The sequence below is a fragment of the Lampetra planeri genome, chromosome 69, assembly GCF_965212315.1.
Source record: "Lampetra planeri chromosome 69, kcLamPlan1.2.h2, whole genome shotgun sequence".
In the NCBI taxonomy this organism is placed as follows: Eukaryota; Metazoa; Chordata; class Hyperoartia; order Petromyzontiformes; family Petromyzontidae; genus Lampetra; species Lampetra planeri.
Window position 1 is genome coordinate 1,262,952 of NC_136174.1, and position 27,963 is coordinate 1,290,914.

Here is a 27,963-nt window from a genome sequence, read left to right on the forward strand (position 1 = left end):
TTTGAATGAAATCTGAGTGGGGAATCAGCGCAGCCCCAGAGTCCGTGTGGCCGCTCCTTCACCTGCAGTGCGCGCTCGCGTCATCACGCCTCCTCATCCCTGCGATTCACCATCATCACCATCACCCCATCATCACCATGATCACCATCACCATCATCATCACCACCACCACCAACACTGCCACGATCATTGCCTCATCATCATCAGTCACCTCATCACCATTTCACCATTATTACCACCACTAACACCTTCATCACAATCATCACCATTACTATCATCATCACCCCCCCCCCCCCACCCCCTTGGCAAATCCCTTATCTCCACATGAAACATTAAAGACATAACACATACCATGTAACGTTTTACTCATCCCATCAGTCGCAGGCACGGCCTTCTGGGAGTGCCTAATTGAAGCGGCATTTGGTTCAACGCAAGCAGCACTCTGGGCAAGTTTCGACATTCAGTGTCTCATCAGCAGTAGAGCCAGGCATTGCTTAAACCAAGGCTCACGAAGTTTTGCTGACTGGATTCCTGGCTGCCTGTCTGGCTTCTTGGTGAGCGGGCAAGCAAGTGGTGACGTCACAATGTTGTATATGCCGGGTCTTGAAAAATTAATAAAAATGAAATGAAAAAATACGCAATAATCCGAAATTATGCTAATTTATGTGATTACGTGCATACATTTGTGCTAATTAGGGAGGTGTAATCGTATTAAGTTATGCAAATGTATGCGATTGTGCTAATGTATGCAGTAATTATAATTATGCTTAGCTTCGTTGTCTAGGGTCGTATTATCAATCGGGATAATACAATTATATTCGCTTTAACATTTACTGATTATGTCTTAGTGTGTTTATGTCAGGTCTCCAAATTCAAATCTCACCGCAGGATACAGTTCTTATAATTAAGATTATTATGCATGAACTTAGGAAGGCACCACTCAGACACTTCTGTGTTAAGCCATTTTAATTTCTAACCAAAAACATGACACGCTAATATGCGAACTCTTATGCTTGGAAATGTCAACACAGTACCCCTGGAGATGTTCTCCTCATTGATCCGTACATTTAACCCTCAATGATTACGTTGTTAACTGGGTAACAGAACATTCGATTCATTCCTCAGAGTAACGCGAGCATATACGGCGATAGGAAAACGTCCTTAAACATGTGAAGTATTTGAAATGACGGCAGGAAACTCCTTGACGGGTAACACACTTTTTATTAAATCTTGACTTGTCACGATACAACGTGTGGTCTCTATTCTTCTGACTACTGTCACGATACAACGTGTGGTCTCTATTCTTCTGACTACTGTCACGATACAACGTGTGGTCTCTATTCTTCTGACTACTGTCACGATACAACGATACAACGTGTGACCTCTATTCCTCTGACTGCACACTTCACTTAGCTCGTGTAGACTCTATGCCTCTGGCTACACACGCATCACTCGTCTCGTGTAGACCCTATGCCTCCGGCTACACACACTGCATGCTCACACTGCATGCTCACCCTACACTCCGCCTCTGGGTTACACAGAGTCCCGGTCCCTACAGGACAGCGGGACTGGGTACCACAGGGCCATATCTCTTCCTCTCCGTCTTCAGTCTTCGCTGGTTACACTCTCCCCGTGCGCCTGTGTGCATGACCTTATATAGTCCCCGCTCACGGGAGACGGAGCGGATGCGGACCTCGACGTGAGCATCGCTCCTTAGTTAACCAATCACGACGCGCTATTCCTATGATCCGTTTCCCCCAGCGCGTGTTACCACTACCCAACCAATCACGCCACGCTGCCACCCGATCACTCCCTCTCAAGCGCGTCACCGGCACACAGCCAATCACTACGCGCTGGCACCCGATCCCTACCCCAGCGCGTATCACCACTACATCACCCCCTCCCACATAGCTCGCAGCCGGCCCGGCTGCTAACCAACAACACAACACAACGTTAACACAACAAAAACCCCACCCCCCAGTGTGCCCCGTAACGCAACAACAACAACACAACAGCAACCTATGTACAAATTGACAACTAACACAAGAAAAGTCAACAACAACACACACAACACCTCGATAAGAAGCTATGTACAGCCCGACGAACAACACAATAAAAGCGATTTCCAGAAAATGAACGCGCCCAGTGTCTCTGTGACTAAACGCAGTGACGAGGCGCTCCAGCTGCCTCGACTCCTCACGTGGTAGGTCATAAAAAGTAGCGCGACCTGGCGCGAGTCCGTCTGGCCGGTCCGTCATATGGGACGGGACGCTGACGACCGTCCGGTGGCTCCGGCTGCTCTAGACGGCGCGGATCGGGCCTGAAAGGACCGGCCCCGCCGCGAAGATCCGGCCGCCGGTGGTCGGCAGCTGTCAGTTCCGAGACACCTGGGAGGAGATCAGGCGGAGACATGTGAGGATCAGGCGGAGACATGTGAGGATCAGGCAGAGACATTTCCCCCTTTGGGTCGTCGGTCACGTCACATGCTCGGCCCTCACGACACAAGGGGAGGCCATATGGAGGCGAGAATGGTTTCAGTCGGGAGGGGTGGACGTACCACCGTCGCTTTCCCCATTTTATCTGAACGCACTGGGGGCGTGCAACACGCACGACCTCCACGGGTCCCCGCCATGGCTTCAACAATTTAGGCGACGTAGCCAAAGGTGCCTGAGGGCAATGCAGCCAGGCCCTGTCACCTGGTTTCCAGTCGTGCACGGACACCTTCCATGCACGCAACCGCTCGTTTGCAATTTGGCGAGCCCGCGAATTAAGCCGTGCGGCCTCCCTTGCCTCTGTCAGCTTATGAATATTAAATTTAATATGTTCTGCCAATTTTGAATTAGTTCGTGGTGCGGACAGGCCAAGCTGCGTTTCCATGGGCGGGTCGGCTTCCCGACCGTACATCAGATAGAATGGGGAAAATCCCGTCGCTGCATGGGGGGCCATTCTATACGCGGCGAGGACCCCCGGGACCTGCAGGTCCCAATCAACATGTGCCTCACACACCTGCTGGCACAGCATAGAAGTCAAAGTCTTGTGGAGTCTCTCCACCATCCCGTCCGTCTGCGGGTGGTACGGGGAGGTACGCACCTTCTTAGTACCCAACAGATCGCACACCTCTTGCAGCAATTTACTTGAAAAATGTTTCCCTTGGTCGGTCAGCAAGCGTTCGGGAGCCCCCTTGTCCAGGACGTAGCCCTGGACAAAGGCGTCCGTCACAGCCGCCGCCGACTGGTTGGCGAGTGGCCACGCCATAGGCCACCGGGTAAAATATTCGACCCCCACCAACAGGTACTTATTACCCCTAGGCGTGACTGGAAAAGGCCCCAGAATATCGAGCGCAACGAGCTCGTTAGTGCGCGAGACTTGAATAGATTGCAGCGGTGGATTAGCTGCCACGGGCGGTGGTTTCCGTCTGGCGCACTCAACGCATCCCTTCAGAATATTCACCATGTCACTCCCCATCCCCGGCCAATAATAGTCACGCTGAAGCAGGGCAAGCGTTTTGTTTACTCCCAAATGCAAGAGGCGTTCGTGTGCGGCCAAGACAACTTTCCCCCTCACAGCAGAAGGCACCACAAGTGCGTGCCGCCGGGACAAACTGTCCCATCTCATTAACATGCCTTGCTTAAGTACATAGGAGCCAGTTCGCTCCTGGTCCTCTTTGGGACCCCCTACCCTGCGGCGCAATGCTAGCAGGGAGCTGTCCGCCATTTGGAGACGGCCCTACTCACTCAGCGACAGTGAGAGCAGCGAGTCCTGACCCTGAGAGGTAGCGGGAACATCCCCGATCGGTGCGCCCGCGGTCACAGCCAATGCCCCCATATCTTCCACAACCGGCGGTTTACAGCGCGCCGATCCCGATAAACACGCACATTTATGACAAGGCAACAATCGCGACAGGGCATCGGCATTTGTGTGTCGCAACCCCTTACGGTATGTAGTCGTGAACTGATAGTCCTGGAGGACTTCCAACCACCGTGACAATTGGCCCGAGCGTTGGGCGACCCTCAATGAATACTGTAGCGCCGCGTGGTCCGTCCGGACCGTAAAGTGACGACCATAGAGATACGGTCTGAATTGTTGTACAAAAAAAACAATGGCAAGCAGCTCGCGACGGGTGACGCAGTAGCGCTGCTCCGCCGGTGACAACACCCTGCTACCATAAGCGACCACCCTTTCGACTCCCCCAACGACTTGGGATAGCACCCCCCCAATGCCCGTGTTGCTAGCATCCGTGTCTAGCAGGAAGGGACTCGCAAAATCCGGATAGCGCAAGGGTGGGGCACCCACCAAGGCGTCCCGGAGGGAGCAGAACGCGGCCTCCTCCTCCGGTCCCCATCGGAACTTCACTCCTTTCGCCGTTAGAGCGTGCAAGGGTTTTGCAATAGTGGCGAAGTGCTCAACGAATCGGCGGTAATAAGAAGCAAAACCGATGAAACTGCGCACGTCCGAAACTGACGTGGGTGTCGGCCATGAACTGACACAGTCCGTCTTCGCGGGATCGGTAGAAATCCCCGAAGAATCGACAATGTGACCCAAGTATCTAACGGACTTACGAAAAAGGTGGCATTTGGCCGGTTTAAATTTTAATTTAGCCGATCGCATTCGCAAGAACACCCCTCTCAATCGCTGGAGGTGTTCCTCAAATGTTTTACTGAAAACAATGACATCGTCAAGGTAAATCAAGCACGTATCCCATTGCAAGCCCGACAAAACCAACTCCATAAGGCGCTGAAACGTCGCTGGAGAGGAGTGAAGTCCCATGGGTAACCGGTTAAACTGGAATAGGCCCCCTGGAGTCCGAAATGCTGTCTTAGGTTTAGACTCTTCGTCGAGTGGCAACTGCCAGAATCCCGATAATAAATCAAGAGTCGAAAAATATCGCGCACCAGACAATGCATCGAGGGACTCGTCCATCCTGGGGAGCGGATACGCGTCAGCCACAGAGATCTTATTCAGGCGACGGAAATCTACGCAAAATCGCAAGGACCCGTCCTGCTTCTTAACCAGCACAATAGGTGCTCCCCAAGGACTGGAGGAAGGCGAAATAATGTCGGCTTCTAGCATATCGTTAACGGCCGACTGAACATGTTCCTTCTCAGCAGGACTCAGTCGGAAGGGATTTAGCCTGACCGGTGCCGCATCGCCCGTTTCAATGTGGTGGCGTAACAAATCCGTGCACCCAATGTCATACTTATGTTTACTGAACACATCAGAAAATTCTATTAGCAACTCGCGCAGCGCACCCAACTGTACCGCTGACAAATCGTCCGAGTCCGCGCACAGCGAATGGACCCATTCAAGGTCCTCCCTCGGTTCAATGTTCTGCGTGGGGCTCGGATCACCCTGCGCAACCAGCCGCTCATCCGCAGGGACCCGTGCCGCGTGAGCTAGCACGGTGCCCTGCTGAATGACGGCTGGCCGCGACCCAGCGTTTAAAACCATCACAAACGGATCCTTGTCAGCCCGAACCAAAGTGTGAGCCACCGACAAATCGACACCGCCGACAGCCCTGTTAGAAGGACCCAAAAGCATGCCTTGTTCCGAAGTCTCCCCCACCCATGGTTTCCGCAACCGTAGGGGAATTAACATCTGTGAACCCGGGGGCATGTGCACGGTCTGTGTCGCCAACGCTTGTATCGTAGCGCACGCCGTCCGAATTTCAGTAGGGTTCGTCAAAAATGAAATACGGCGACCCGATGGTAGTTCAATGCAACGCTGATCGATGAGAATTTTAATGGGCATTTTAGCCAAAAAATCAGTGCCCAATAGACAAGGAACCGCCAAAGAAGACGAAACGAAAACGGGTCCCGACAATTTGATATCTCCAATGCAAATGGACGCCCTAATCTGACCGATAATGCCCAACGATCCCCCATTAGCGGCGTAAAATGGCACATCCACTGGGAGCAGCGGACGACACCCTGACCTCGACCCCATCAATAGATCCCGTAACGACGGATGAACCCGCTGAAGCAGCCACAATTCTGTGCCCCAACTCCGACCATTCAATGTCTCCCCGGTCCCGGCCGAACCCCCCTCGCCGAACCGAATCCCCGAACCTTAACCGGCCCTCCTCCGCCGCAACGCGACGGCCCATGTGTGTCGAGTATGTAGGCCGAGCATGTGAGGTGCCGCGACTTGCCGGGGTTTGTAGGGATGACTTGGGGCCTTGGTCGTCGTCCAGCCGAGATCCCATGGCGCGCTGACGTGGAGCGCGGCAACCGGACGTCACGTGGCCCCGGAGGCCGCAGTTATAACACGTGATGAGGGTCGTTGTAGATCTCGGTTGCTCCGGCTTGTGGCCCGATCGCAGAGGCGAACGACCCCCCGACCTCCAGTCCCCTGGTCGTCCCGCGGTGAACGCCTCCTCTCGTGGGCTGACGACTTGGGGTTCGGTGACCACCGGACCCGGAGCTGAGGCCACGGCAGCGTTGCAGACGACCCCCTGTTTGCGTTGAAGGACCTCGTGCGCTTGTATACTCGTAGCGACCCGCAAGGAAGAAATATCGATCTCGTCGGCCGTGTTGATGGGGACCCCCAGGTCCTGCGCCAACTTGAGCAGCTGCTCCAAAACCATCGCATCTTGGCCCTCCTCGTCCATACGAGGGAATGCGGCATCGGCGAGAGCCAGCAACGCCGTGCGATAGGCGAGCGCGGTCTCCGTGTCCGCCTTCCGCCTTGCATAAAAATGATGGCGACACGCCGAGGGAGGTTCGTAGACCTTGGCCATGAGACCCAACCGCTTCCTTCAACGTGGAGCGGTCCGACTTCCGTGCGGACGTGAAGGCCGCGAGCGCGTCGTCGTCCAACATGGCAGGCAACGCCCGCAGCGCCGTAGCGTCGGACCAGGCGGACATCTCCTGATGCGCCAAAAACCTGCGCTGAAATTGGCCCCAGTCCCCGCCTTCCGCCTTGAAGGCTGACAATGTGGGAAGGCGCTGTTGAAAGATGAAGTCGTCCTCTGCCTCGTGGTTCCTCTCCGCCGCCCCGTCGGTGTGTAAGATGGCGGCCCCAGTGGCGGGTGTCTGATGGCGGTCCGCAGCGCGCGTTGATGACGTAAACGTGCGCGCTTTGAGAACCGCCGCCACGTGGCGCTCGCCGTTCCCGCCAAAAGTCGGCGCAGATGAAATGGCGGGAATCGCCCAGTCATTTTGGCGGGAATCTGCGGGGCGACCCTGTAGAATGTCCGCCGCCGTCCCCGCTCCTCCCGACGAGCTGATCTCCGCCAGGATGGACGCGGCGGTGAGCAGCAGCTCCGCCAGACGGGAGTGCGCCTCGCGGAGCACGGCATCGGTCCCCAGTCGCTCGCCCGGCGCCGTCGGCGGATCCTGCAGCGTGGACAAATCTTCGTCCTCACCCCCCGATGCCAGCTGGCCCGAGTCGTCAAGGTTATCCTCGCGGTCAATCCCGTGGGTCCGACGGGTCTTCCTTGTATCCATGCTTGGAAGACTGTTTCACTTCTGACGCCAGTTGAAGTATTTGAAATGACGGCAGGAAACTCCTTGACGGGTAACACACTTTTTATTAAATCTTGACTTGTCACGATACGTGTGGTCTCTATTCTTCTGACTATTGTCACGATACAACGTGTGGTCTCTATTCTTCTGACTACTGTCACAATACAACGTGTGGTCTCTATTCTTCTGACTACTGTCACGATACAACGATACAACGTGTGACCTCTATTCCTCTGACTGCACACTTCACTTAGCTCGTGTAGACTCTATGCCTCTGGCTACACACGCATCACTCGTCTCGTGTAGACCCTATGCCTCCGGCTACACACACTGCATGCTCACACTGCATGCTCACCCTACACTCCGCCTCTGGGTTACACAGAGTCCCGGTCCCTACAGGACAGCGGGACTGGGTACCACAGGGCCATATCTCTTCCTCTCCGTCTTCAGTCTTCGCTGGTTACACTCTCCCCGTGCGCCTGTGTGCATGACCTTATATAGTCCCCGCTCACGGGAGACGGAGCGGATGCGGACCTCGACGTGAGCATCGCTCCTTAGTTAACCAATCACGACGCGCTATTCCTAGGATCCGTTTCCCCCAGCGCGTGTTACCACTACCCAACCAATCACGCCGCGCTGCCACCCGATCACTCCCTCTCAAGCGCGTCACCGGCACAGAGCCAATCACTACGCGCTGGCACCCGATCCCTACCCCAGCGCGTATCACCACTTCACATGCATGCGACGATATTCATACGAACGGCAATAAAGAAACATTTCCCGAAGTCAAAAGTATATGTCAATTAATTCATTGGCAAGATTATGCAATTAACGAAAACGAATGACTAAAATACTTCTAAACAACCGTATCCACGTAACTCAATGGGCAGTATTGCTTTTCACGATCAGTTTATATTTAACGCACCACCTTGGAATGGCAACCCTTCTTGAAACACAAATAACTTTTTGGAACAATCTTATTAGTCCCGATATGCGTGTTGTGTGCGTGTGTCTTCTTTGATCAATTCTTTGCGTAAAGCAGACACCGAGGTTGGGCATTCCTTGTACCAAAAATGTAGTTTGTTCCCTGCGGAGCAGTGAGCGTGTGAGGGTGGGCGTGTCATACAAACGGCTTCGTTGCTCTCTCAAGCTCGGGGCGTGTCTGCTGGCAGCTGCCGGCTCCTTCCACTGATGGATGAGCTGGTTGCACGCGCTCTCTCCTGCCCCGTGCTCTCTGGCGATGAACGATGCGCTCGCAGTTCGTTCGCTGGTGGCAGACACCCTTGCTCGATGGAGTTGGTGGCGCTGCTGTGTGCTCTCTCTCCTGCTCCGTGCTCTCTGGCGGCGCACAATTGCGCGTGCAGCTGGTTCTCTGTGATGCTGGCTTGGTCGACACTTGGTGCTTTCCGCCCTTTCTCGAGATTGATTGTTTGACGTTGCTCGTCGGTTCAACTCGAGCTGCAGCTGCTCGTCCGCTGGCACTCACTCTCAAAACTTGTACATTGTATTTGCACACCTCTTAAACAACTGTGAAAGCTTTGCAAGAGACTCAACACTTAAGGAAAATTTTAGAATATAACTTTCAGCGATACTCTGTCGGTCCATGCCGAACTCAACACCGAGCATCACCTCGCCCCTCTTCTCTGCGAGACACAAAACCCATTGCTAATGTCGAAGCCAAGCCCCGCAGCCTGCTCCTTTGCAAGACTGAATTGCATTATCTGTGTCCGTGCTTAGATGTGAAATTCTCTCCCCTCTTTGCGCGTCTCTTGCGAGATAAAAAAAACAGATGTCCTCTGTCACCATCCTCTCTCCGCGGCTGCACCTGATTGCCCCCCCCCTCTTCCCTTGATGACCCCGGACGGGCTGTTTTCCGTCAAAGTTTATGCTTGTTTGCATTCCCCCCCCCTTCATAGTGTTTGTTATCTCGAGGCCAGACACCATTCATACGTATTTTATGGCTACCATGTGTTTGTGTCAAATTGTTCGAAAACAAAGGTGGCCGGGGAGGCTCTGATTTCATGGAATACATATTATCTAGTCTGGTGTGTTTAACCTATTTTATTGTATCTCTTATGAGTTACCCCCGGTCAAACATCTCGTAGTTATTATTTGGTTTATGTTTAACCAAGATTCGTAATGCCCCTCGTTATCACCATTATTCCGAGGGTTTGCCAAGCTTTGTTATAAGTCTGTGTCACCAGGGATCGTGTTTTATATTGAGTTATATTTTGATATCCCGAGGCTGGAGATATATCCAAGCCCTCACTTTCTTGACTGCCAGAATTCACATTCCTTGGTTCTCTTGGTGAAGTTACATGGATAGAAAGATACAATACAAAATAATGAGTTGAATAAGGGTGAAGTAAAATAAGTAATAATAAAGCAACTAACATAGACTGCAGTCTATAACGTCGATTTGTTCAACTTTTTACCGTTAACGAAAACGTGAGTTGTAACGTCCGTTTGTCTCTGCTCTGTGCTCTGGAGATTTGTTTGTGAACGGTCCAAAACGTCCGGGGAGGTCATGTCAAATGGTCATCTGCCAGCCTGGAGATTTCCCAGAGTCGCTAACCCCTCTCTGCCACGAAGTTTGTTTTTTAATGTTTTTTATGACCTCCAGATGCTTGGTGTGGCTTGTGAGGGGTAGCGGAGTTGAGTGTTGGTCTAATCAATTTATCTATTATTTAAGAAAAAAATATTGGCCGAATTATTCTTAATATTAATTTTTGGAAAAAGGCCTATAGAGTATACACAACGGCGCGCATCTGCGGGATGACGTCACCACCGCACCCCCCAGCGTTGAGCCGGGTTCCTGCGTGTCGCTGACGTCACACCCCCCCCCCTTCGTCCTAATCCACCATTCACCCCAGGGTGTGCATTCCACACAAATGAGTGGGATGTGTCATCACGCTATCGTGTCATACTCAGATCATCATACTAGCAAACTACATTAGGAAAATACATTTTGCTGGCTGGATTGCTGGAGAGAGAGAGAGGGACGGACAGTCAGGTACAAAGGCCGTGTGGGTTGCTCGTGTTTGATTAGAATATAAAAATGTTCAATTAAAAATTGAAGGTAAAAAAATCACATAGCACGTGTTAGTGTCTTGAGTATTACTGTTTATTTAAAGTGGGTCTATAGAAAGCAATACACGTACAGCGACTCGGACGAATTTGACGTGAGTTTGTGTGTGACCAGACCAGTACTCGCTGTCTGATTCAATACAAATCCTCCCGTAGTGCTCGTTCTGTCTATCAACAAAAATGTGCCAAGTTTGCTGCACTGTGAACTTGAAAGAGTTAATGTATTAGCACTTTTATAGATTCACTCAGACCCAGAATCACCACACAGAGACACAGACTCACTCACACAGACCCATGGACTTACTCAGAGACAGAATCATGAACAGGGACCCATAGACTCACACAGAGACCCATACACACACACCAACCCAGACTCACACAGAGGACCCACAGACTCACAGGGACACAGACTCTGTCACACCGAGACCCATTGACTCAGACAGAGACCCATAGACTCACCACACAGAGACGCATAGAATCATGACACAAAGACCCATAGCCTCACATAGAGACCCATAGACTTACAGAGACCTATACACTCACACAGAGACCCATAGTCGGTACTGCCACCACTACTGCTGTAGTTGTTGATGTTACTTTTTGATGTCATTCCATGGGGATGTTGATGTTACTTTTTGATGTCATTCCATGGGGATGTTGATGCTTCGGATCACCGTGGGGTCAGGGCTGGAGAAGGCTTCCCTGCACGCGTTGCTGGTGCTGTGGAACACAGCGGAGGCATGGGAGCAGGGCCAGAGGGAATATCAATGGTGTTGTACACGTGTCTGTGTGTAGACGTGTTTGTGTGTGTAGAGGTGTCTGTGTGTAGAGGTGTCTGTGTGTAGACGTGTCTGTATGTGTGTACACGTGTCTCTGTGTGTACACACTCGTGTACACGGAGTGGGGAGCGGTAGTGTAGTGGTTATCACGCTGCACTAAGAACCCCGGCAAACTGAGTTCGATTCTAGCTCAAGGCCAACACTGATGACGATTATCTGAACTGGTCCTGAGCCTCACCTAGGTCGACTCGGCCTCAAATGAGTACCTGGTGCAGTGGTGTGTAGTGAACATCGCTACCGGGGAGACAAAGGCGGCCGGGCGTAGTTCTGACCAGCCACTCTCTCGTGTGCCACAGTGCCGGCCTTGATAGGTGCTACAACTCGCGAACAGCACTTGCCCCTAGACCTAGAGTCTATTGGAGGCTACACGGGGGAGCTTTGTATGTCTCTACAATGTGACAAAGCTCCCCCGTGTAGCCACCCAGGCTGGAGGAGCAAGAGCTGTTAGTAGCGAGCAGCAGCAGCGCATGTGAAGGCCGCCACTGTGGCACACGAGGGGTGGGTGGCCAGCACCACGCCCGGCCGCCTTTGTCTCCCCAGCGCTGATTTTTACACACCGCACCGGGTTCTGATTTTGAGTCCGAGTCGACCTAGGGGAGGCACAGGACCCGGTTTTGATATCACTCGCCACTGATGTTGGCCATGAGCCGCGACGCAGCGCGCGCAACCGCTCCCCACACTTAACATTTACAAACTACAACCATTAACCACCAATCACAATTACAGTGTGGGTCTGTATGGGTCTCTGTGGGTCTGTGTGGGTCTCAGTGGGTCTCTGTTTGCGGCTTTGTGTTTGGGTCTCCTAGTATGGGTCCCTGAGTATGAGTTTTTGGGGGTCTATGTATGGGTCTCTGAATATGGGTCTCTGTGGTTCTAAGTATGGGTCTCATTGGGTCTCTGTGGGTCTATGTATAGGTCTCTGTGGTTCTATGGATGGATCTGTGGGTCTCTATGGGACTCTGAGTATGGGTCTATGTATGGGTCTCTGTGGGTTTCTGTATGGGTCTCTGTGTGGGTCTGTAAGCACCAGAATCTGCATTTATGCTCCAGGAGGAATCCGAAAAGCTCTGAAGCTCTTTCAACACAGATGTCCAGTCGGGGGCCACGGGGGTCCGAACGTTACAACACACAACACGCGCACAAGACACGACGGGAGGGGCAGCGTGCAGAAGTAAGCAAATCACTCAACACATTCCTCCTGCGGAGGGAGCTGGTAGGAACGTTGGGTTGCTCGGTCAATGGCCAGGGTGAACGGCGGCGTGGTGTATTCCGCAAATATGGCCGACTGTGAGGGCGGGCACAAGCCGGCGTGAGTAGGTTAAACGTTGAGTTTTATAAGGGCACCACGGGGTGACCAGCCCATCCCCACCCAGCCCCTCCCCACCCAGCCCCACCCAACCCTCCCCACCCAGCCCCACCCAACCCTCCCCACCCAGCCCCTCCCCACCCAGCCCCACCCAACCCTCCCCACCCAGCCCCTCCCCACGCAGCCCCACCCAGCCCCTCCCCACCCTGCTCCTCCCCACCCAGCCCCTCCCCACCCTCACGACGGACACAATAATCCCCTGTGGGCTGGTGTTACCAGGAGGTTCCTACCAGTAACAGATTGTCTACAAACAGCAGCAAGCCGATTAAACACCCCCACCCGACCACCACCACCAACTCAATGTCGCGAGTTAAAGACACAAATATTAATAGGAGTAGATATTAAATGAAACGTTATTAAAGTTGTTTTAAATTTCCCTCCCCACAGCCGCCGACCGCGCGTGACCGGCATCGGCCTAGGCCGGCCTACCGAGCACCTCGCGCCTCGGCCGGTACGGATTCTATCCGAGGGGCGGTGTCTCTCGCGGCCTCGCCTCAGGGGGGTGGTTTAAACGCCTCGGCCTTTTGGCAAGGGGGGGGGCTCCTTTGTCTGTCGCTCTCTCTCGGGGGGGGGGGGTGTGAGGAAGACAAAGACGGCTGGGAGGGGGGTGAGGGGGGGGACTCACGCGACGAGGATTCGCAGGAAACGAGGCGACTTCGTCAACAATGGGGAGCGGGGAACTCAAAACGAATCGATTAGTGCGCGTGGCGCGCCTGAAGCATCGATTCCGATTCCTCTAGATACGTTGATGTGTTGGGGGGCGGGTGGTCTTTGTCGATTTCTGGATCGATTTCGGAATCGCGATTCGATTTCACGTTATGTTGAATACGGTTATAACACGATCCGAGTCGTGGTTCATATTTTCGTGGATCGATCCAAATATTAGAATCAGAATCTTTGTTTAGACTGCAGGAGTCCAGTTGGGGTCACGGGGTCAGCGAGTTACTGCGTCACTGTAGTGTATAGTGTAGTTTATAGTGTAGTGTATAGTGTAGTGTATAGTAGTGTATAGTGTAGTGTATAGTGTAGTGTTTAGTGTAGTGTATAGTGCAGTGTATAGTGTAGTGTATAGTGTAGTGTATAGTGTAGTGTGTAGTGTAGTGTATAGTGTAGTGTGTAGTGCAGTGTATAGTGCAGTGTATAGTGTAGTGTATAGTGTAGTGTATAGTAGTGTATAGTGTAGTGTATAGTAGTGTATAGTGTAGTGTAGAGTGGAGTGTAGAGTGGAGTGTAGTGTATAGTAGTGTATAGTGTAGTGTGTAGTGTATAGTAGTGTATAGTGTAGTGTATAGTATAGTGTAGTGTGTAGTAGTGTATAGTGTATAGTAGTGTAGTGTATAGTGTAGTGTATAGTGTAGTATATAGTGTAGTGTGTAGTGTATAGTGTAGTGTATAGTGTAGTGTATAGTGTAGTGTGTAGTGTAGTGTATAGTGTAGTGTATAGTGTAGTGTATAGTAGTGTATAGTGTAGTGTATAGTAGTGTATAGTGTAGTGTATAGTGTAGTGTATAGTAGTGTATAGTGTAGTGTATAGTGTAGTGTATAGTAGTGTATAGTGTAGTGTATAGTAGTGTATAGTGTAGTGTATAGTGTAGTGTATAGTAGTGAATAATGTAGTGTATAGTGTAGTGTATAGTAGTGTATAGTGTAGTGTATAGTGTAGTGTATAGTGTAGTGTATAGTAGTCTATAGTGTAGTGTATAGTAGTGTATAGTGTAGTGTATAGTAGTGTAGTGTATAGTGTAGTGTATAGTAGTGTAGTGTATAGTGTAGTGTATAGTAGTGTAGTGTATAGAAGTGTATAGTAGTGTAGTGTGTAGTGTAGAGTAGTGTATAGTGTAGTGTATAGTGTGTAGTGTAGTGTATAGTAGTGTATAGTGTAGTGTATAGTAGTGTATAGTGTAGTGTATAGTGTAGTGTATAGTGTAGTGTATAGTAGTGTATAGTGCAGTGTAGTGTATAGTGTAGTGTGTAGTGTATAGTGGTGTAGTGTATAGTAGTGTATAGTAGTGTAGTGTATAGTGTAGTGTATAGTGTAGTGTATAGTAGTGTATAGTGTAGTGTAGAGTGGAGTGTAGAGTGGAGTGTAGTGTATAGTAGTGTATAGTGTAGTGTATAGTATAGTGTAGTGTGTAGTAGTGTATAGTGTAGTGTATAGTGTAGTGTATAGTGTAGTGTATAGTAGTAGTGTGTAGTGTATAGTGTAGTGTATAGTGTAGTGTGTATAGTGTAGTGTGTAGTGTAGTGTATAGTGTAGTGTATAGTAGTGTATAGTGTAGTGTATAGTAGTGTATAGTGTAGTGTATAGTGTAGTGTATAGTGTAGTGTATAGTAGTGTATAGTGTAGTGTATAGTGTAGTGTATAGTAGTGTATAGTGTAGTGTATAGTAGTGTATAGTGTAGTGTAGTGTATAGTGTAGTGTATAGTAGTGAATAACGTAGTGTATAGTGTAGTGTATAGTAGTGTATAGTGTAGTGTATAGTGTAGTGTATAGTGTAGTGTATAGTAGTCTATAGTGTAGTGTATAGTAGTGTATAGTATAGTGTATAGTAGTGTAGTGTATAGTGTAGTGTATAGTAGTGTAGTGTATAGTGTAGTGTATAGTAGTGTAGTGTATAGTAGTGTATAGTAGTGTAGTGTGTAGTGTAGAGTAGTGTATAGTGTAGTGTATAGTGTGTAGTGTAGTGTATAGTGTAGTATATAGTAGTGTAGTGTATAGTGTAGTGTATAGTAGTGTAGTGTATAGTAGTGTATAGTAGTGTAGTGTGTAGTGTATAGTGTAGTGTATAGTGTAGTGTATAGTAGTGTATAGTGTAGTGTATAGTAGTGTATAGTGTAGTGTAGTGTATAGTGTAGTGTATAGTAGTGAATAATGTAGTGTATAGTGTAGTGTATAGTGTAGTGTATAGTGTAGTGTATAGTGTAGTGTATAGTAGTCTATAGTGTAGTGTATAGTAGTGTATAGTGTAGTGTATAGTAGTGTATAGTGTAGTGTATAGTAGTGTATAGTGTAGTGTATAGTGTAGTGTATAGTGAAGTGTATAGTAGTGTATAGTGCAGTGTAGTGTATAGTGTAGTGTGTAGTGTATAGTAGTGTAGTGTATAGTAGTGTATAGTAGTGTAGTGTATAGTGTAGTGTATAGTGTAGTATATAGTGTAGTGTATAGTAGTGTATAGTGTAGTGTATAGTAGTGTATAGTGTAGTGTAGAGTGGAGTGTAGAGTGGAGTGTAGTGTATAGTAGTGTATAGTGTAGTGTGTAGTGTATAGTAGTGTATAGTGTAGTGTATAGTATAGTGTAGTGTGTAGTAGTGTATAGTGTATAGTAGTGTAGTGTATAGTGTAGTGTATAGTGTAGTGTATAGTAGTAGTGTGTAGTGTATAGTGTAGTGTATAGTGTAGTGTGTAGTGTAGTGTATAGTGTAGTGTATAGTAGTGTATAGTGTAGTGTATAGTAGTGTATAGTGTAGTGTATAGTGTAGTGTATAGTAGTGTATAGTGTAGTGTATAGTAGTGTATAGTGTAGTGTATAGTGTAGTGTATAGTAGTGTATAATGTAGTGTATAGTGTAGTGTATAGTAGTGCATAGTGTAGTGTATAGTGTAGTGTATAGTGTAGTGTATAGTAGTCTATAGTGTAGTGTATAGTAGTGTATAGTGTAGTGTATAGTAGTGTAGTGTATAGTGTAGTGTATAGTAGTGTAGTGTATAGTGTAGTGTATAGTAGTGTAGTGTATAGTAGTGTATAGTAGTGTAGTGTGTAGTGTAGAGTAGTGTATAGTGTAGTGTATAGTGTGTAGTGTATAGTGTAGTGTATAGTAGTGTATAGTGTAGTGTATAGTAGTGTATAGTGTAGTGTATAGTGTAGTGTATAGTGTAGTGTATAGTAGTGTATAGTGTAGTGTATAGTAGTGTATAGTGTAGTGTATAGTAGTGTATAGTGTAGTGTATAGTGTACTTTATAGTAGTGTAGTGTATAGTAGTGTAGTGTATAGTGTAGTGTATAGTGTAGTGTATAGTGTAGTGTGTAGTGTATAGTGTAGTGTATAGTAGTCTATAGTAGTGTATTGTGCATTGTATAGTGTAGAGTATAGTAGTGTAGTGTATTGTGTCACATGGTACAAATAAGTGGCAAAAGAAAATACACCTGTTTAGGGAAATTGGGTGATTTAGATTATGAAACACCTGCAGCAAACAAAGTGTCAATCACCACCAGGGACTAAAAGGTGAATGGAGGAAGACCCCAGGCCTCTCCGCTCTTGAACTCCAGCCAGCAGGGAACGAGAGCCGTACCCAGAAACCGACCACGCTTCCAGCTTGGACACCCGGTGGGGAGCAGGGAAGGGGCAGAAGAGCACAAGGAGGCTGCCTCTGACACCTCCCTATGGCGGAAAGGAGCCAGCAGGCTCCGGATCGCTTCCTCTACTCTGACGACGACGGTGTCAGGCTGGCGGTGGAGCTCGAGCGGCCTGCTGAGGTGCCATCTGTTGAGGAAGTGTAGTGGTGGTGTTGACGTGCGCCGACTGTGACAGTGATGGATCACGGGGCGGCGCGGGGTGCGGGGTTGGGCACGCGTTGTGGGCGTGGTGTGGACGCGCGCGCCGGGAGTGACAGATGACGGGGCGGCGCGGCGTGGGTGGTGAGGCACGCTGAGATGTGGGAAAACAGGATCGTAGCCAGCGCCCAGTGATTGGTCGAATAGGATGGGTGCTCGCAGCGACGTCCGCAGGTGGGGTATAAAGGGGGACGCGCGAGAGCACTCGGGGAGAGTTACCCAGTTGAAGACCAGAAGACGGAGTTGAAGACCTAGTGCCCCGAGACCCCTAGTCCCGCCGTCCTTGTAGGGACCGGGGCCCTGTGTGGCTTGGAGGCGAGACTGTGGGACCCGGGGTCCGACGCCCACGTGGGTCGGGCTGGGGACCCACAGTCAAGACGGACACCCCGGGCAGGGAGTGTCCCGAGTAGCTCAGTGGGCGTTAGTCGCCAGGGTAGCTAAGTGGGTGTTGGTCACCCGAGTAGCTCAGTGGGCGTTAGTCGCCAGGGTAGCTAAGTGGGTGTTGGTCACCCGAGTAGCTCAGTGGGCGTTAGTCGCCGAGTAGCTAAGTGGGTGTTGGTCACCCGAGTAGCTCAGTGGGCGTTAGTCGCCGGGTAGCTAAGTGGGTGTTGGTCACCCGAGTACCTCAGTGGGCGTTAGTCGCCAGGGTAGCTAAGTGGGTGTTGGTCACCCGAGTAGCTCAGTGGGCGTTAGTCGCCAGGGTAGCTAAGTGGGTGTTTGTCACCCGAGATACTAAGTGGGTGTTAGTCACCTGTGAACGAGTTTGGTAAAATAAAGAGTGTGTTACCCGTGAAGTCGTCTCCCGCCGAGTTACTACATTACAACTGGCGTCAGAAGTAAACCTGTCTTCAAGAAGAATGGACACGAGGAAGACTACCCGTACCCACGAGCGAGGTCGGGACGACGACGGCGTACCGGGGACACCAACCTCGGGAGGAGAGGACGAGGAGTTGCCGCCGATGCAGCACTTCGCGGTGATGGCCGACGCTCCGCTCGCCTCCGACACCAGCCTCCAAGACGCACACTCCCGGTTGGCGGAGTTGCTACTTGCCGCCGCCGCTGTCTTGGCGGACATCTCCGTTCCGGCGAGCGAAAAAACGGCTGCGGGGTTGGTGGAGAAAGCGAGGTTGGAGGGATCCCGCCAAAAGGCGCTTCGCGCCAAAAGTCTAGAAGTTGCCGCCGTTTTTGAGGGGCCGCCATCGATTGGCGGGAAGCACGGACACCACGTGGCCGGAGACCTCCGCTCAGCGCAGCCCACGTCATCAGCGCGCGCCGGAGCTCTCCATTTTGCGCCTGACGACCGAGCCGACATTTTACACAACTACAGCGGAGCGCGGGAAAATCTCTCCGACGTCGACGACGATCGGGTCCTCCAGCAAAGATTGGGAGCCTTCCAACGAAGGTTCCTCGCTCATCAGGAAATGTCGGGGTGGTCCGACACCACTGTCCTGCGTGCGTTGCCAGCGATGCTCGGCGACGACGCGCTTGCAGCCTTCACATCTGCTGCAAGGTCGTCCCGCTCTACGCTCCAGGCCGCACTACACCTGATGGCGAAGGTGTTCGGACCGCCCTCCACCTGTCGCCACCAGTTCTACGATCGGCGGAAGGTGGCTGGAGAAACGACGCTCGCCTATCGCACGGCGCTGTTCGCCTTGGCGGACGCAGCTTTTCCCCGCATGGACAAGGAGGGGAAGGACGCCATGGTGACGGAGCAGCTGCTGGCGTTGGCCCACGAGTTGGGGGTCCTCATCAATGTGGCGGACGAAATGGATATCTGCTCCCTGGCGATCGCCACGAGCATTTACGCGTACGAGGTCCTCAAACGCAAGCCGGGGGTCGTCTGCAAATTGGCGGGGAACGCGGCACTGGCCGCCACGATCGCCGAACCTCAGCCAGCTGCGGATCAGGAGCAGGCCTTCGCTGCATCGCGTCCGGGGGAGTGGAGAACGGGAGGTCGTTCGCCCACACGTTCATCCCGCAAGCTGGAGCAACCGAAACCTACGACGTCCCTCGTCGTCTGCTACTACTGCGGCCTTCGGGGTCACGTCGCAGCCGGGTGCCGGGCCCCGCGTCAGCGCGCCACAGGACCACGTCGGGACGACGACCAGGCCGACAAGTCATCCCAACAAAACCCGGTGCCTCGGGCTTGACGGCTGCTGACCGTCGGGAACCTGAACCCCGCGGCACGCACGGGTCCTCGATGCCTGGCCAATGTCTTCCTGAACTGCCGGCACCACCGGACGTTCAACCGCGTCTGGTGCCGTACGACGGACCGGCAAGGCGGACTCGGGCTAGGGCACAACAATTTTCATGAAGACATTTTTTTTTTTCGACACCGAGCTCGCCCGGTGTTCCCCTCTGCCGGGGTAATGTCCCGTTGTAGGGACGCTCGGAAAGAATGGGACGCTGCACGAGTCGAGAGAAAAAAAAAAAAAAAAAATTTCCATTTATTTTTCTTTCTGCATTCACATTGCTATTGTCACTCGCCGGATTGTATATATTGTTCTGTTGTCGCGGTGGCATTGGTTGATGGTTGCGGATGGTAGTGTTCGCTTTGTGTTGTGTTGTTACGTTCTTGTTGTTGTGTTGTGTTACGGGGCACACAGGGGGGTTTGTATATTTTTATAGCAGCCGGGTCGGCTGCGAGCTATGTGGTAGGGGGTGATGTAGTGGTGGTGTTGACGTGCGCCGACTGTGACAGTGATGGATCACGGGGCGGCGCGGGGTGCGGGGTTGGGCACGCGTTGTGGGCGTGGTGTGGACGCGCGCGCCGGGAGTGACAGATGACGGGGCGGCGCGGCGTGGGTGGTGAGGCACGCTGAGATGTGGGAAAACAGGATCGTAGCCAGCGCCCAGTGATTGGTCGAATAGGATGGGTGCTCGCAGCGACGTCCGCAGGTGGGGTATAAAGGGGGACGCGCGAGAGCACTCGGGGAGAGTTACTCAGTTGAAGACCAGAAGACGGAGTTGAAGACCTAGTGCCCCGAGACCCCTAGTCCCGCCGTCCTTGTAGGGACCGGGGCCCTGTGTGGCTTGGAGGCGAGACTGTGGGACCCGGGGTCCGACGCCCACGTGGGTCGGGCTGGGGACCCACAGTCAAGACGGACACCCCGGGCAGGGAGTGTCCCGAGTAGCTCAGTGGGCGTTAGTCGCCAGGGTAGCTAAGTGGGTGTTGGTCACCCGAGTAGCTCAGTGGGCGTTAGTCGCCAGGGTAGCTAAGTGGGTGTTGGTCACCCGAGTAGCTCAGTGGGCGTTAGTCGCCGAGTAGCTAAGTGGGTGTTGGTCACCCGAGTAGCTCAGTGGGCGTTAGTCGCCGGGTAGCTAAGTGGGTGTTGGTCACCCGAGTACCTCAGTGGGCGTTAGTCGCCAGGGTAGCTAAGTGGGTGTTGGTCACCCGAGTAGCTCAGTGGGCGTTAGTCGCCAGGGTAGCTAAGTGGGTGTTTGTCACCCGAGATACTAAGTGGGTGTTAGTCACCTGTGAACGAGTTTGGTAAAATAAAGAGTGTGTTACCCGTGAAGTCGTCTCCCGCCGAGTTACTACATTACAGAAGTACTGAAGGCGATCCAGAGTCTGAGACCAGGAAAGGCACCAGGCAGAGATGATCTCCCAACCGAAATGCTGAAGGAGGGTGGCGTTTGTGCACAGACTGCCCTACATGACATAACAATAGTCTGGAACACTGGACGAGTTCCGCAGGATTGGAAGGATACCCTGGTGGTCCCCCTCTTTAAGAAGGGGGACCGCACAGACTGTAACAACTACAGGGGCATCTCACTACTTAGTGTGCCGGGAAAGGTCCTGGCAAGGATTATTCAAAATCGCCTTGCTAGGCACGCGGCTTTCTAGGCAGGAGAGGCTTGTGGAGCCCCAATGCCGTTTCAGGAAAGGGTGGTCCTACACATGCCATATTTTCTGTCCGTCTGCTACAGCAGAGATGTAGGGAATTCCAACAAGACCTACAACTCTGCTTTATTGACCTGGTCAAGGCCTATGATACCATCAGTAGGCTCTCGGTTGTTCTTCGTGCTTTCGGAGTTCCTGACCCTCTGCTCATGATCATTAAGGACCTTCATGATGGTGAGCGGGCCCGGGACAACTACGTGGCCGGGAGTCAGAGCCATTTCCTGTACACCTTGGGATGCGACAGGGATGTCCTCGTGCTCCCACATTATTTAACATCTATTTTGACCACGTAGTTTGTGAAGCCTTCAAAAGCTGTACCGGAGGAATTTCCATCTGGTCCAGATATAATGGGAGGCTGATCGATGCCCGGGTGCGGTCAAGGGATGACTCCCTATTACTCAACCATGTTACGTATGCCAAGGATCTGGTGAATGCTGCTCACTCAGAGGAGGAGTAGGAGGTGCTACTGCTGAACCTGGAACTTGCCACCGGGATTTGGGGCCTTACCATCAGCCCCACCAAAACTAAGCACCTGCCTGGGTATTTTGTACCATCGGACACTCCACCCCCACAACTCCCAATTGGTGATGGGGCAGTTGTGGAGAGGGTGTAGAGTTTCCTATACCTGGGCAGTGTGCTCATGACCGGCTCCGGTTTAACAGCAGATGTCTCACTCCGAATCAGTCAAGCGGCATTATCTTTTCATTGGTTGCGTAACGCTGTGTGGGAGCTAACTTCAGTTCAGTTCATTTATTAGGTATAGCCCTGCGAGCCATTCGGCTCTTGAATCGGGTGCAACCGCAACAAATAAAAACATGAACATGAAGCATCTGAAAGTGATTACGTGCAACAGAAAAATCCAGGAAAAAACAGCAAAGTCTTCCAGATCAAGCACCGCATATCAATGCTGTGTGCAAGAATCCCAGTGGGATGCAAGTCAAACAATAACAACCTTAAGACAATTTATATTATCAGTCTAACTCTGTACTACAACAAACAAATATGGCTAAACCAGAACCTTTTCGAAATCACCAAAATAAAGCTACAAAAACAATGTAACAGCAGTAATCATAGGAACTGTGATTCCAATGTAACAATAAACGATACACATAACATGTACGAGCAAACTTTGCAACCATAGCTGGCTGCATGAGTCATTGCATAACAGCAGGAGTATCGGTAGGAATATCAACATTTTTCAATGTATCTTTAAAGATTAGCACACTATAATCAAAACACAAGATTTTACTTTGCAGCGGTCATCCGGAGCGATACATTTGATTTCAGGCCACTGAATAGCAGTGGCAGCTAGGGTTGTACAACTCCTCTAGAGCATCTTCTTGGTTCTTTCGGTAAAGTCACGTAGAAAGAAATTAATAAAATAATAAAAAGAAAACATAATAAAATTATTCTCACGACGTTTCGGCCACAACGCAAGTAGCCGTCTTCAGGTGAAGAACAGGTCTATCAAGGAGACAGAATTATTTTATTATGTTTTACTTTTATTATTTTATTAATTTCTTTCTACGTGACTTTACCGAAAGAACCAAGAAGATGAATCCCTGCAGTCACGAAAGCTTTAAATCGAAATCCTCTAGAGCAGTTTTGAGTGAAGATCTCATCGGTAGTGATTGAAGTTGCAGTTAATTGGAAATGGCATTCCAGACCCTGGGGGCTTTAATAGCAAAGGCCCTTGCTCCAGTATTTGTACAGCAATAGGGAATGTGAAGCTGGTAAATGAGCGAAGACCTTAGGTCAAATTTGTTCTTTGAAACAGAGAGGAGATCCAGCAGGTAGTCTGCGGATTTTTTGTCGCCATACGCATCATGAGATGCGGCGTCTTTTCATAGACAAGCAGTACATTGCACACCATTGGGTGGCACAAACGTCGTCTTCCTCATGCTCACATTTCCCTCCTGATGCATATTACGACCAACGAAGGTGGCGTCTCTCGCTCCGCACGAAGCTTTAGGTCTTCTCGGCCACAGTCATTCCCTCCCTTCTCTACGCTTGCGAAACGTGGACCCCCCTAATGGAGCATCTTCGCCAATTATTAATATTTAGGCTGGCCTGCCTACGATCCATCCTGGGTTTAACCAGGCTGGATTGTGTGAGGAGCTCACAAATCTATGAAAGATCTGGACAAGACCCCATCGGTGAGCTCCTCCGGCAGGCAAGGCTGCGTTGGCTGGGCCATGTAGACCGCCTGCCCCAGCCACCGCATGCCTAAACAGCTTTTGTTCGGCCGGATCGAGGGGGCTAAACGGGTGCGGCACGGGCTAAAGAAGAGATGGAGTGATGTGGTGGAGGAGGCTCGTGAAGGACGTTACTGGGCAGTTGGAGGCAGTCGCCCTCCAAGAACAACGGAGGGCGGAGGAGTGACGCTCACAACAACAAGTGGAGCGCCGGGTGGCTAAAGCACAGCAAGTTGGTACAGTAGGGGGCACAGGTGGTGCTGTTGTATATGTCGGGTTATGAAATTTTTATAAAAATAAAAAAATTTATTCAAATTTAAAAAATTGCGTAATTCACATAAAGTATGCTAATGTATATAATTATATGCATAAATTATGATAATCACTGAGATAATCGTATTAATTTATGCGAATGCTTGCAATTATGTTAATGTGTGCAGTTATGATATTTAGGCTTAGCTTCGTTATCCAGAGTTGTATCAATCAGGATAAAACGATTATCTTTGATTAAACATTTATTGATTATCTTAGTGTGTTTATATTATGTTACGTCTCCAAATTCATATCTCCACGCAGGATACAGTTCTTATAAATAAGACAGTTTTGCATGGACTTGGAAAGAAACACTCAACATACTTCTGTTTTAAGCAATTTTAATTCTAAACAAACATATGACACTCTAATATGCAAAGGCGAAAGCATACGTCAATAGATTCATCAGCAAGATTATGCAATTAACGAAAATGAATGACTAAAACATTTCTTATTCATGTAACTCGACGGCAGCAACTGCTTTGCACGATCAGTTGATATTGAACGCACCACCTTGAAATGGCAACCCTTTTTGAAACACAAAGATAACTTTTTCAAAGTCTTATACGTGTGCGTGTTGTGTGTGCGTTGTCCCCTTGTAAAATTAATTATTATTTTTTTAGAGCCGGGAGTTGTGTCGTTAGCTTGCGGGGGTGGGGGAGGGGATACAACCAGCGGCCAGAGAGGTTCCCTCTTGCTTGGGCGTGGCCGCAGCGAGCCCATCCTGCTCGGGCGTGTCTCTGCTCGTGCGCTCTCTCTCTCCACTGCTAGATGAGTGGCGTCGGCACGATGCTCGCCATCGTGACGCGCGATGATTCCGTCGTCGGATAGCGCGCAGCTCCGCCACCGCTGGACGATATGTGTGTGTATTAAACACACGGCGCATTCGATGGCGCTCTCCTCTTCCTCATTTTCTCCGTGCTTTCTCCTTGATCGCTGCCAGCTTCACACGGACACCCGCCCTTACTTCAGGGCTGCGTTGGCTCAGGCTCTGGACGACGCGGCTGTGCACGCTCACCGGCTTGGAGCACTCTGGCGATGAACGATGCTCTCGTTCGTTGCTGGGTTGACGTTGGGTTGACGTTGAGTGTCTTCGCTATTGCTCGAGAATGATAACTGAAATCTCCATCAGTTTCACTCGCACCTCGACGGCTCGCTATTAAGCGAGCCCCGTCATACTTGCTGATTTTCTTGAGTCTTCTATGTTGGTGGTGATGGTGTTGAGATGCTGAGATTATGGTGGCGCTCCTCCGTTGGTGGTGATGAGCGAGCTTCCGTTCTCTCTCCTTGCTTTCACCTTTGGCGTGCAGCTGACAGCTTCGTACGGGCACTCGCTGATGCCTCTCCCGCCCTCACTTCAGGGGTTTCGTTGGTTCAGGTTCTCTCACGAGAGTGATAGCTGGAATTTCGCAAGCTTCACTCGCACTTAACCACACCTCGCCACTTCGTTCTGCAAGAAGCGACGCCGGCCATCAGTATCGGTGTTTGCTCCCTCACGACGGCACCGCCAGCCGGAGCACGGCGGAAACCCAGCCTCGACCCAGGCTGAACTCAGACATTCTGCGACTCTAACGACCCCTCCTCTTCCCATCTCTCCTCGAGGCACAATGCGCCCCAACTCAGCCTCCCTCGCAACGCTGCGTCGCAAGCCGAGTCACGAGACTGAGCGCGACTCGAACCAGACTGCACACAGACTTCTGCGCGTTTGTGCGTTGTGCTTAAAACTCAAAAACGTGAAAAAAATAGACGCTAGGAGTGTCAGGCACAGACCCCCCCTTCGCGACCCTTTGACCCCTCCTTGCGCATCTCTTGCGAGAGAAACAACAAAATAAAAAAAAACAGACACCCTCCCGACCCCTCCGCGCGACCGCCCTGACCCCCCACTCCCTCTGAGTGGGTCATCCCGAAGCCAGACCCCACCATGCGTATTTCATGGCACGCGTGTTTGTGCCAAACCGTTGGAAGACAAAGGTGGCGGGGAGGTCCTGACGTTTGTTGTCCATCTGTATACAGGGATTGCACTGTTTTACTCGAGTTATATTTTAATGTCCTGAGGTTAAGTGTAACTAAGTTTCCACTTAAGCTTTCTTGACTGCTGGAGTTCGTATTCTTTAGTTTTTGGTAAGGTCATGTAGATAGAAACATACAATACAAAATAATATATATGCGGTGAATACGAGTAAAATAAGGGAATTACTAATAAAAAGCCCCTATTGTAGGCTGCAGTCTTATAGGGTTGGTTGATTCTTTTTGTTAAGTTTCTTCTTTTCGTTAAGAAAACGTTAAAGAAAACGCGAGTTGCAACAGTTGTTTTTCTCTGCTGTGCACGTTATCCGTGCATCTCCAGACGTCTTGGGAAGGTTAGGCCATCGACCTTTCGTCCATCTGGATATCTCTGGATAGTCTGACCTCTCTGTGCTCCGAAGTCTTGCCGTTTAATGGCCTTCCACGTTTTTTTTAATGCCTGGTGTGGCCTGCGAGGGTTAGCGGGTTGTTTTCATTATTAATTAAAAAATATATATATATTTTTGGCCTAATTATTCTTAATATTAATTTTTGGAAAAAGGGGCATAGATACAACAGTGCATCAGCCAGTCGTCTCAGTCAGTCGACCCGTGGCATCTGGGTCTGCACCGTGACCTCCTGCCAGCGAGCGTTCGACACTTCACGTGGCCTCAAGGTGCACACGGCCTGGCACAAGCGTCGTGCTGACGTCACCGCCACTTAGTAGCGAATAGCGGTTGTTGTTGTTGATAGTGATGATGATGGGGTGATGATGATGTTGGTGATGGTGACGATGGTGCTGATGGTGAATCGCAGGGATGAGGAGGCGTGGTGACGTGAGCGCGCACTGCAGGCAAAGGAGCGGACACACGAACCTGCGATTTGTTCTGCACCGGCAACATTGCTCATGTCCGCCAACCTGAACCTCACCCTCCCCCCTCACCCTACCCCTCTATGCTCACCTCTCCCTTCCCTCAATTTTCACCTCACCCTCCCCTCACCCTCACCTAACCTCACCCTCCGTTCCACCTTCCCTCACCCTCGCTTCGCCCTCTCCTCACCATCCCGCTTCTCCACCGTTTATTGGGTTACATGTTGTTTATGCCGTTTATTGTGAAAATTCCGTCACAGTTCCTATGATCACTGTTTCATTGCTTTCATGGCTTTATTTTGGTGATTTCGAAAAGTATATTGGTTTAGCCATGTTTGTTTGTTGTTGTACAAAGTTAGACTGATGGCCTTAATCGAAGTTGTCTTGTGGTTGTTGTTGGTTGTTTGACTTGCATCCCACTGGGATTTTTGCACACAGCGTTGGTGTACGGTGATTTTTTTCTGCAATGTTTTGCTGTCTTTTCTCGGATTTCTGTTTACACTCAGTCACATATAGTCACTTTAAGATGTTTTTTGTTAATTTTTTGTTTGTTTTTTGTTTGTTGCGGTTGCACCCGATTCAAGAGCCGAATGGCTCACAGGGCTATACCTAATACATGAATTTGAACTTGAACATAACCTCACCCTCCATTCCACCTGCCCCTCACCCTCACTTAACCCTCTCCTCACCATCCCCCTCTCCACCGTTTATTGGGTTTCTATCTCTCATCATCCTCAGGATGCACGACTCAGATCCATGATCTTCAATGGTTCATTAAAACACCCCACCCACATCGCAGGGTAGAGAGGCTGCAAGAATCTATGCTGAACCTCGTGGATCACCTCCATGGAGTCGGCGCGGTAAAACGCCAGGAGCCCCCCCTCCCAGTGCAGGTGAAGCCCGATTCTGCGGGGGGACGGGGCCCCCCTCACCGACAGTGCAGTCTTCACTCCACCATGAACCACTGAGAAGTTGTCGTCACGTTTCTCTAAACACCAGGACGCGTCGTTCCCTCCCAGCCACTGTGCAGCACCACCACTCCATTTCCGTGGGATCGTCCCATACGCGACTCCAACCCGACACAGCCGTGCCTCCCCCACGTCCACCTCCCAGTAGTGGTGGCCCAACGAGAAGCTCTCACAGCACAGGGCTTGTGCAAAGCGATTAAACTGGTGTGGGTGATCGGGGCGATCCTGGGAGGCACGGGTCGGTGTCATCGTCCTGAGATCCGAGGAGATCTGGAGGTAGTCATAAGCTGAGTTTGTGTCCAGAGTCGGTGAGCGTCCATCTGTGACAACAGTGATCGCAACATCACTACAGAACACCATCATCACCATCATCCACCATCACCACCATCAACATTACCAT

General features: G+C 50.7%; 2 protein-coding genes across 3 annotated transcripts in view; both read right to left on the reverse strand.

Annotated features, from left to right (window-relative positions):
* LOC144737450 (E3 ubiquitin/ISG15 ligase TRIM25-like) overlaps positions 1 to 27,963 on the reverse strand; it is a 220,950-nt gene that overhangs the window by 186,716 nt on the left and 6,271 nt on the right. The window contains exon 6 of one of the 2 annotated variants that reach the window (XM_078620160.1): positions 21,949 to 27,883. The exons of the other annotated variant lie outside the window; for it this stretch is intronic. Coding sequence (XP_078476286.1) covers positions 27,330 to 27,883 — 554 coding nt within the window. The 3' untranslated portion in view covers positions 21,949 to 27,329. Of the gene's footprint in view, positions 1 to 21,948; positions 27,884 to 27,963 lie in introns of those variants that run through there. 2 annotated transcript variants of the gene reach the window in all.
* Positions 949 to 14,348, reverse strand: LOC144737466 (uncharacterized). Its single transcript, XM_078620183.1, has 2 exons — positions 13,381 to 14,348; positions 949 to 11,270 (listed from the first exon to the last, which is right to left on the reverse strand). The coding sequence occupies exon 2, from the start codon at positions 7,443 to 7,445 to the stop codon at positions 6,258 to 6,260; it is 1,188 nt and encodes a 395-aa protein (XP_078476309.1). The 5' UTR covers positions 7,446 to 11,270; positions 13,381 to 14,348; the 3' UTR covers positions 949 to 6,257.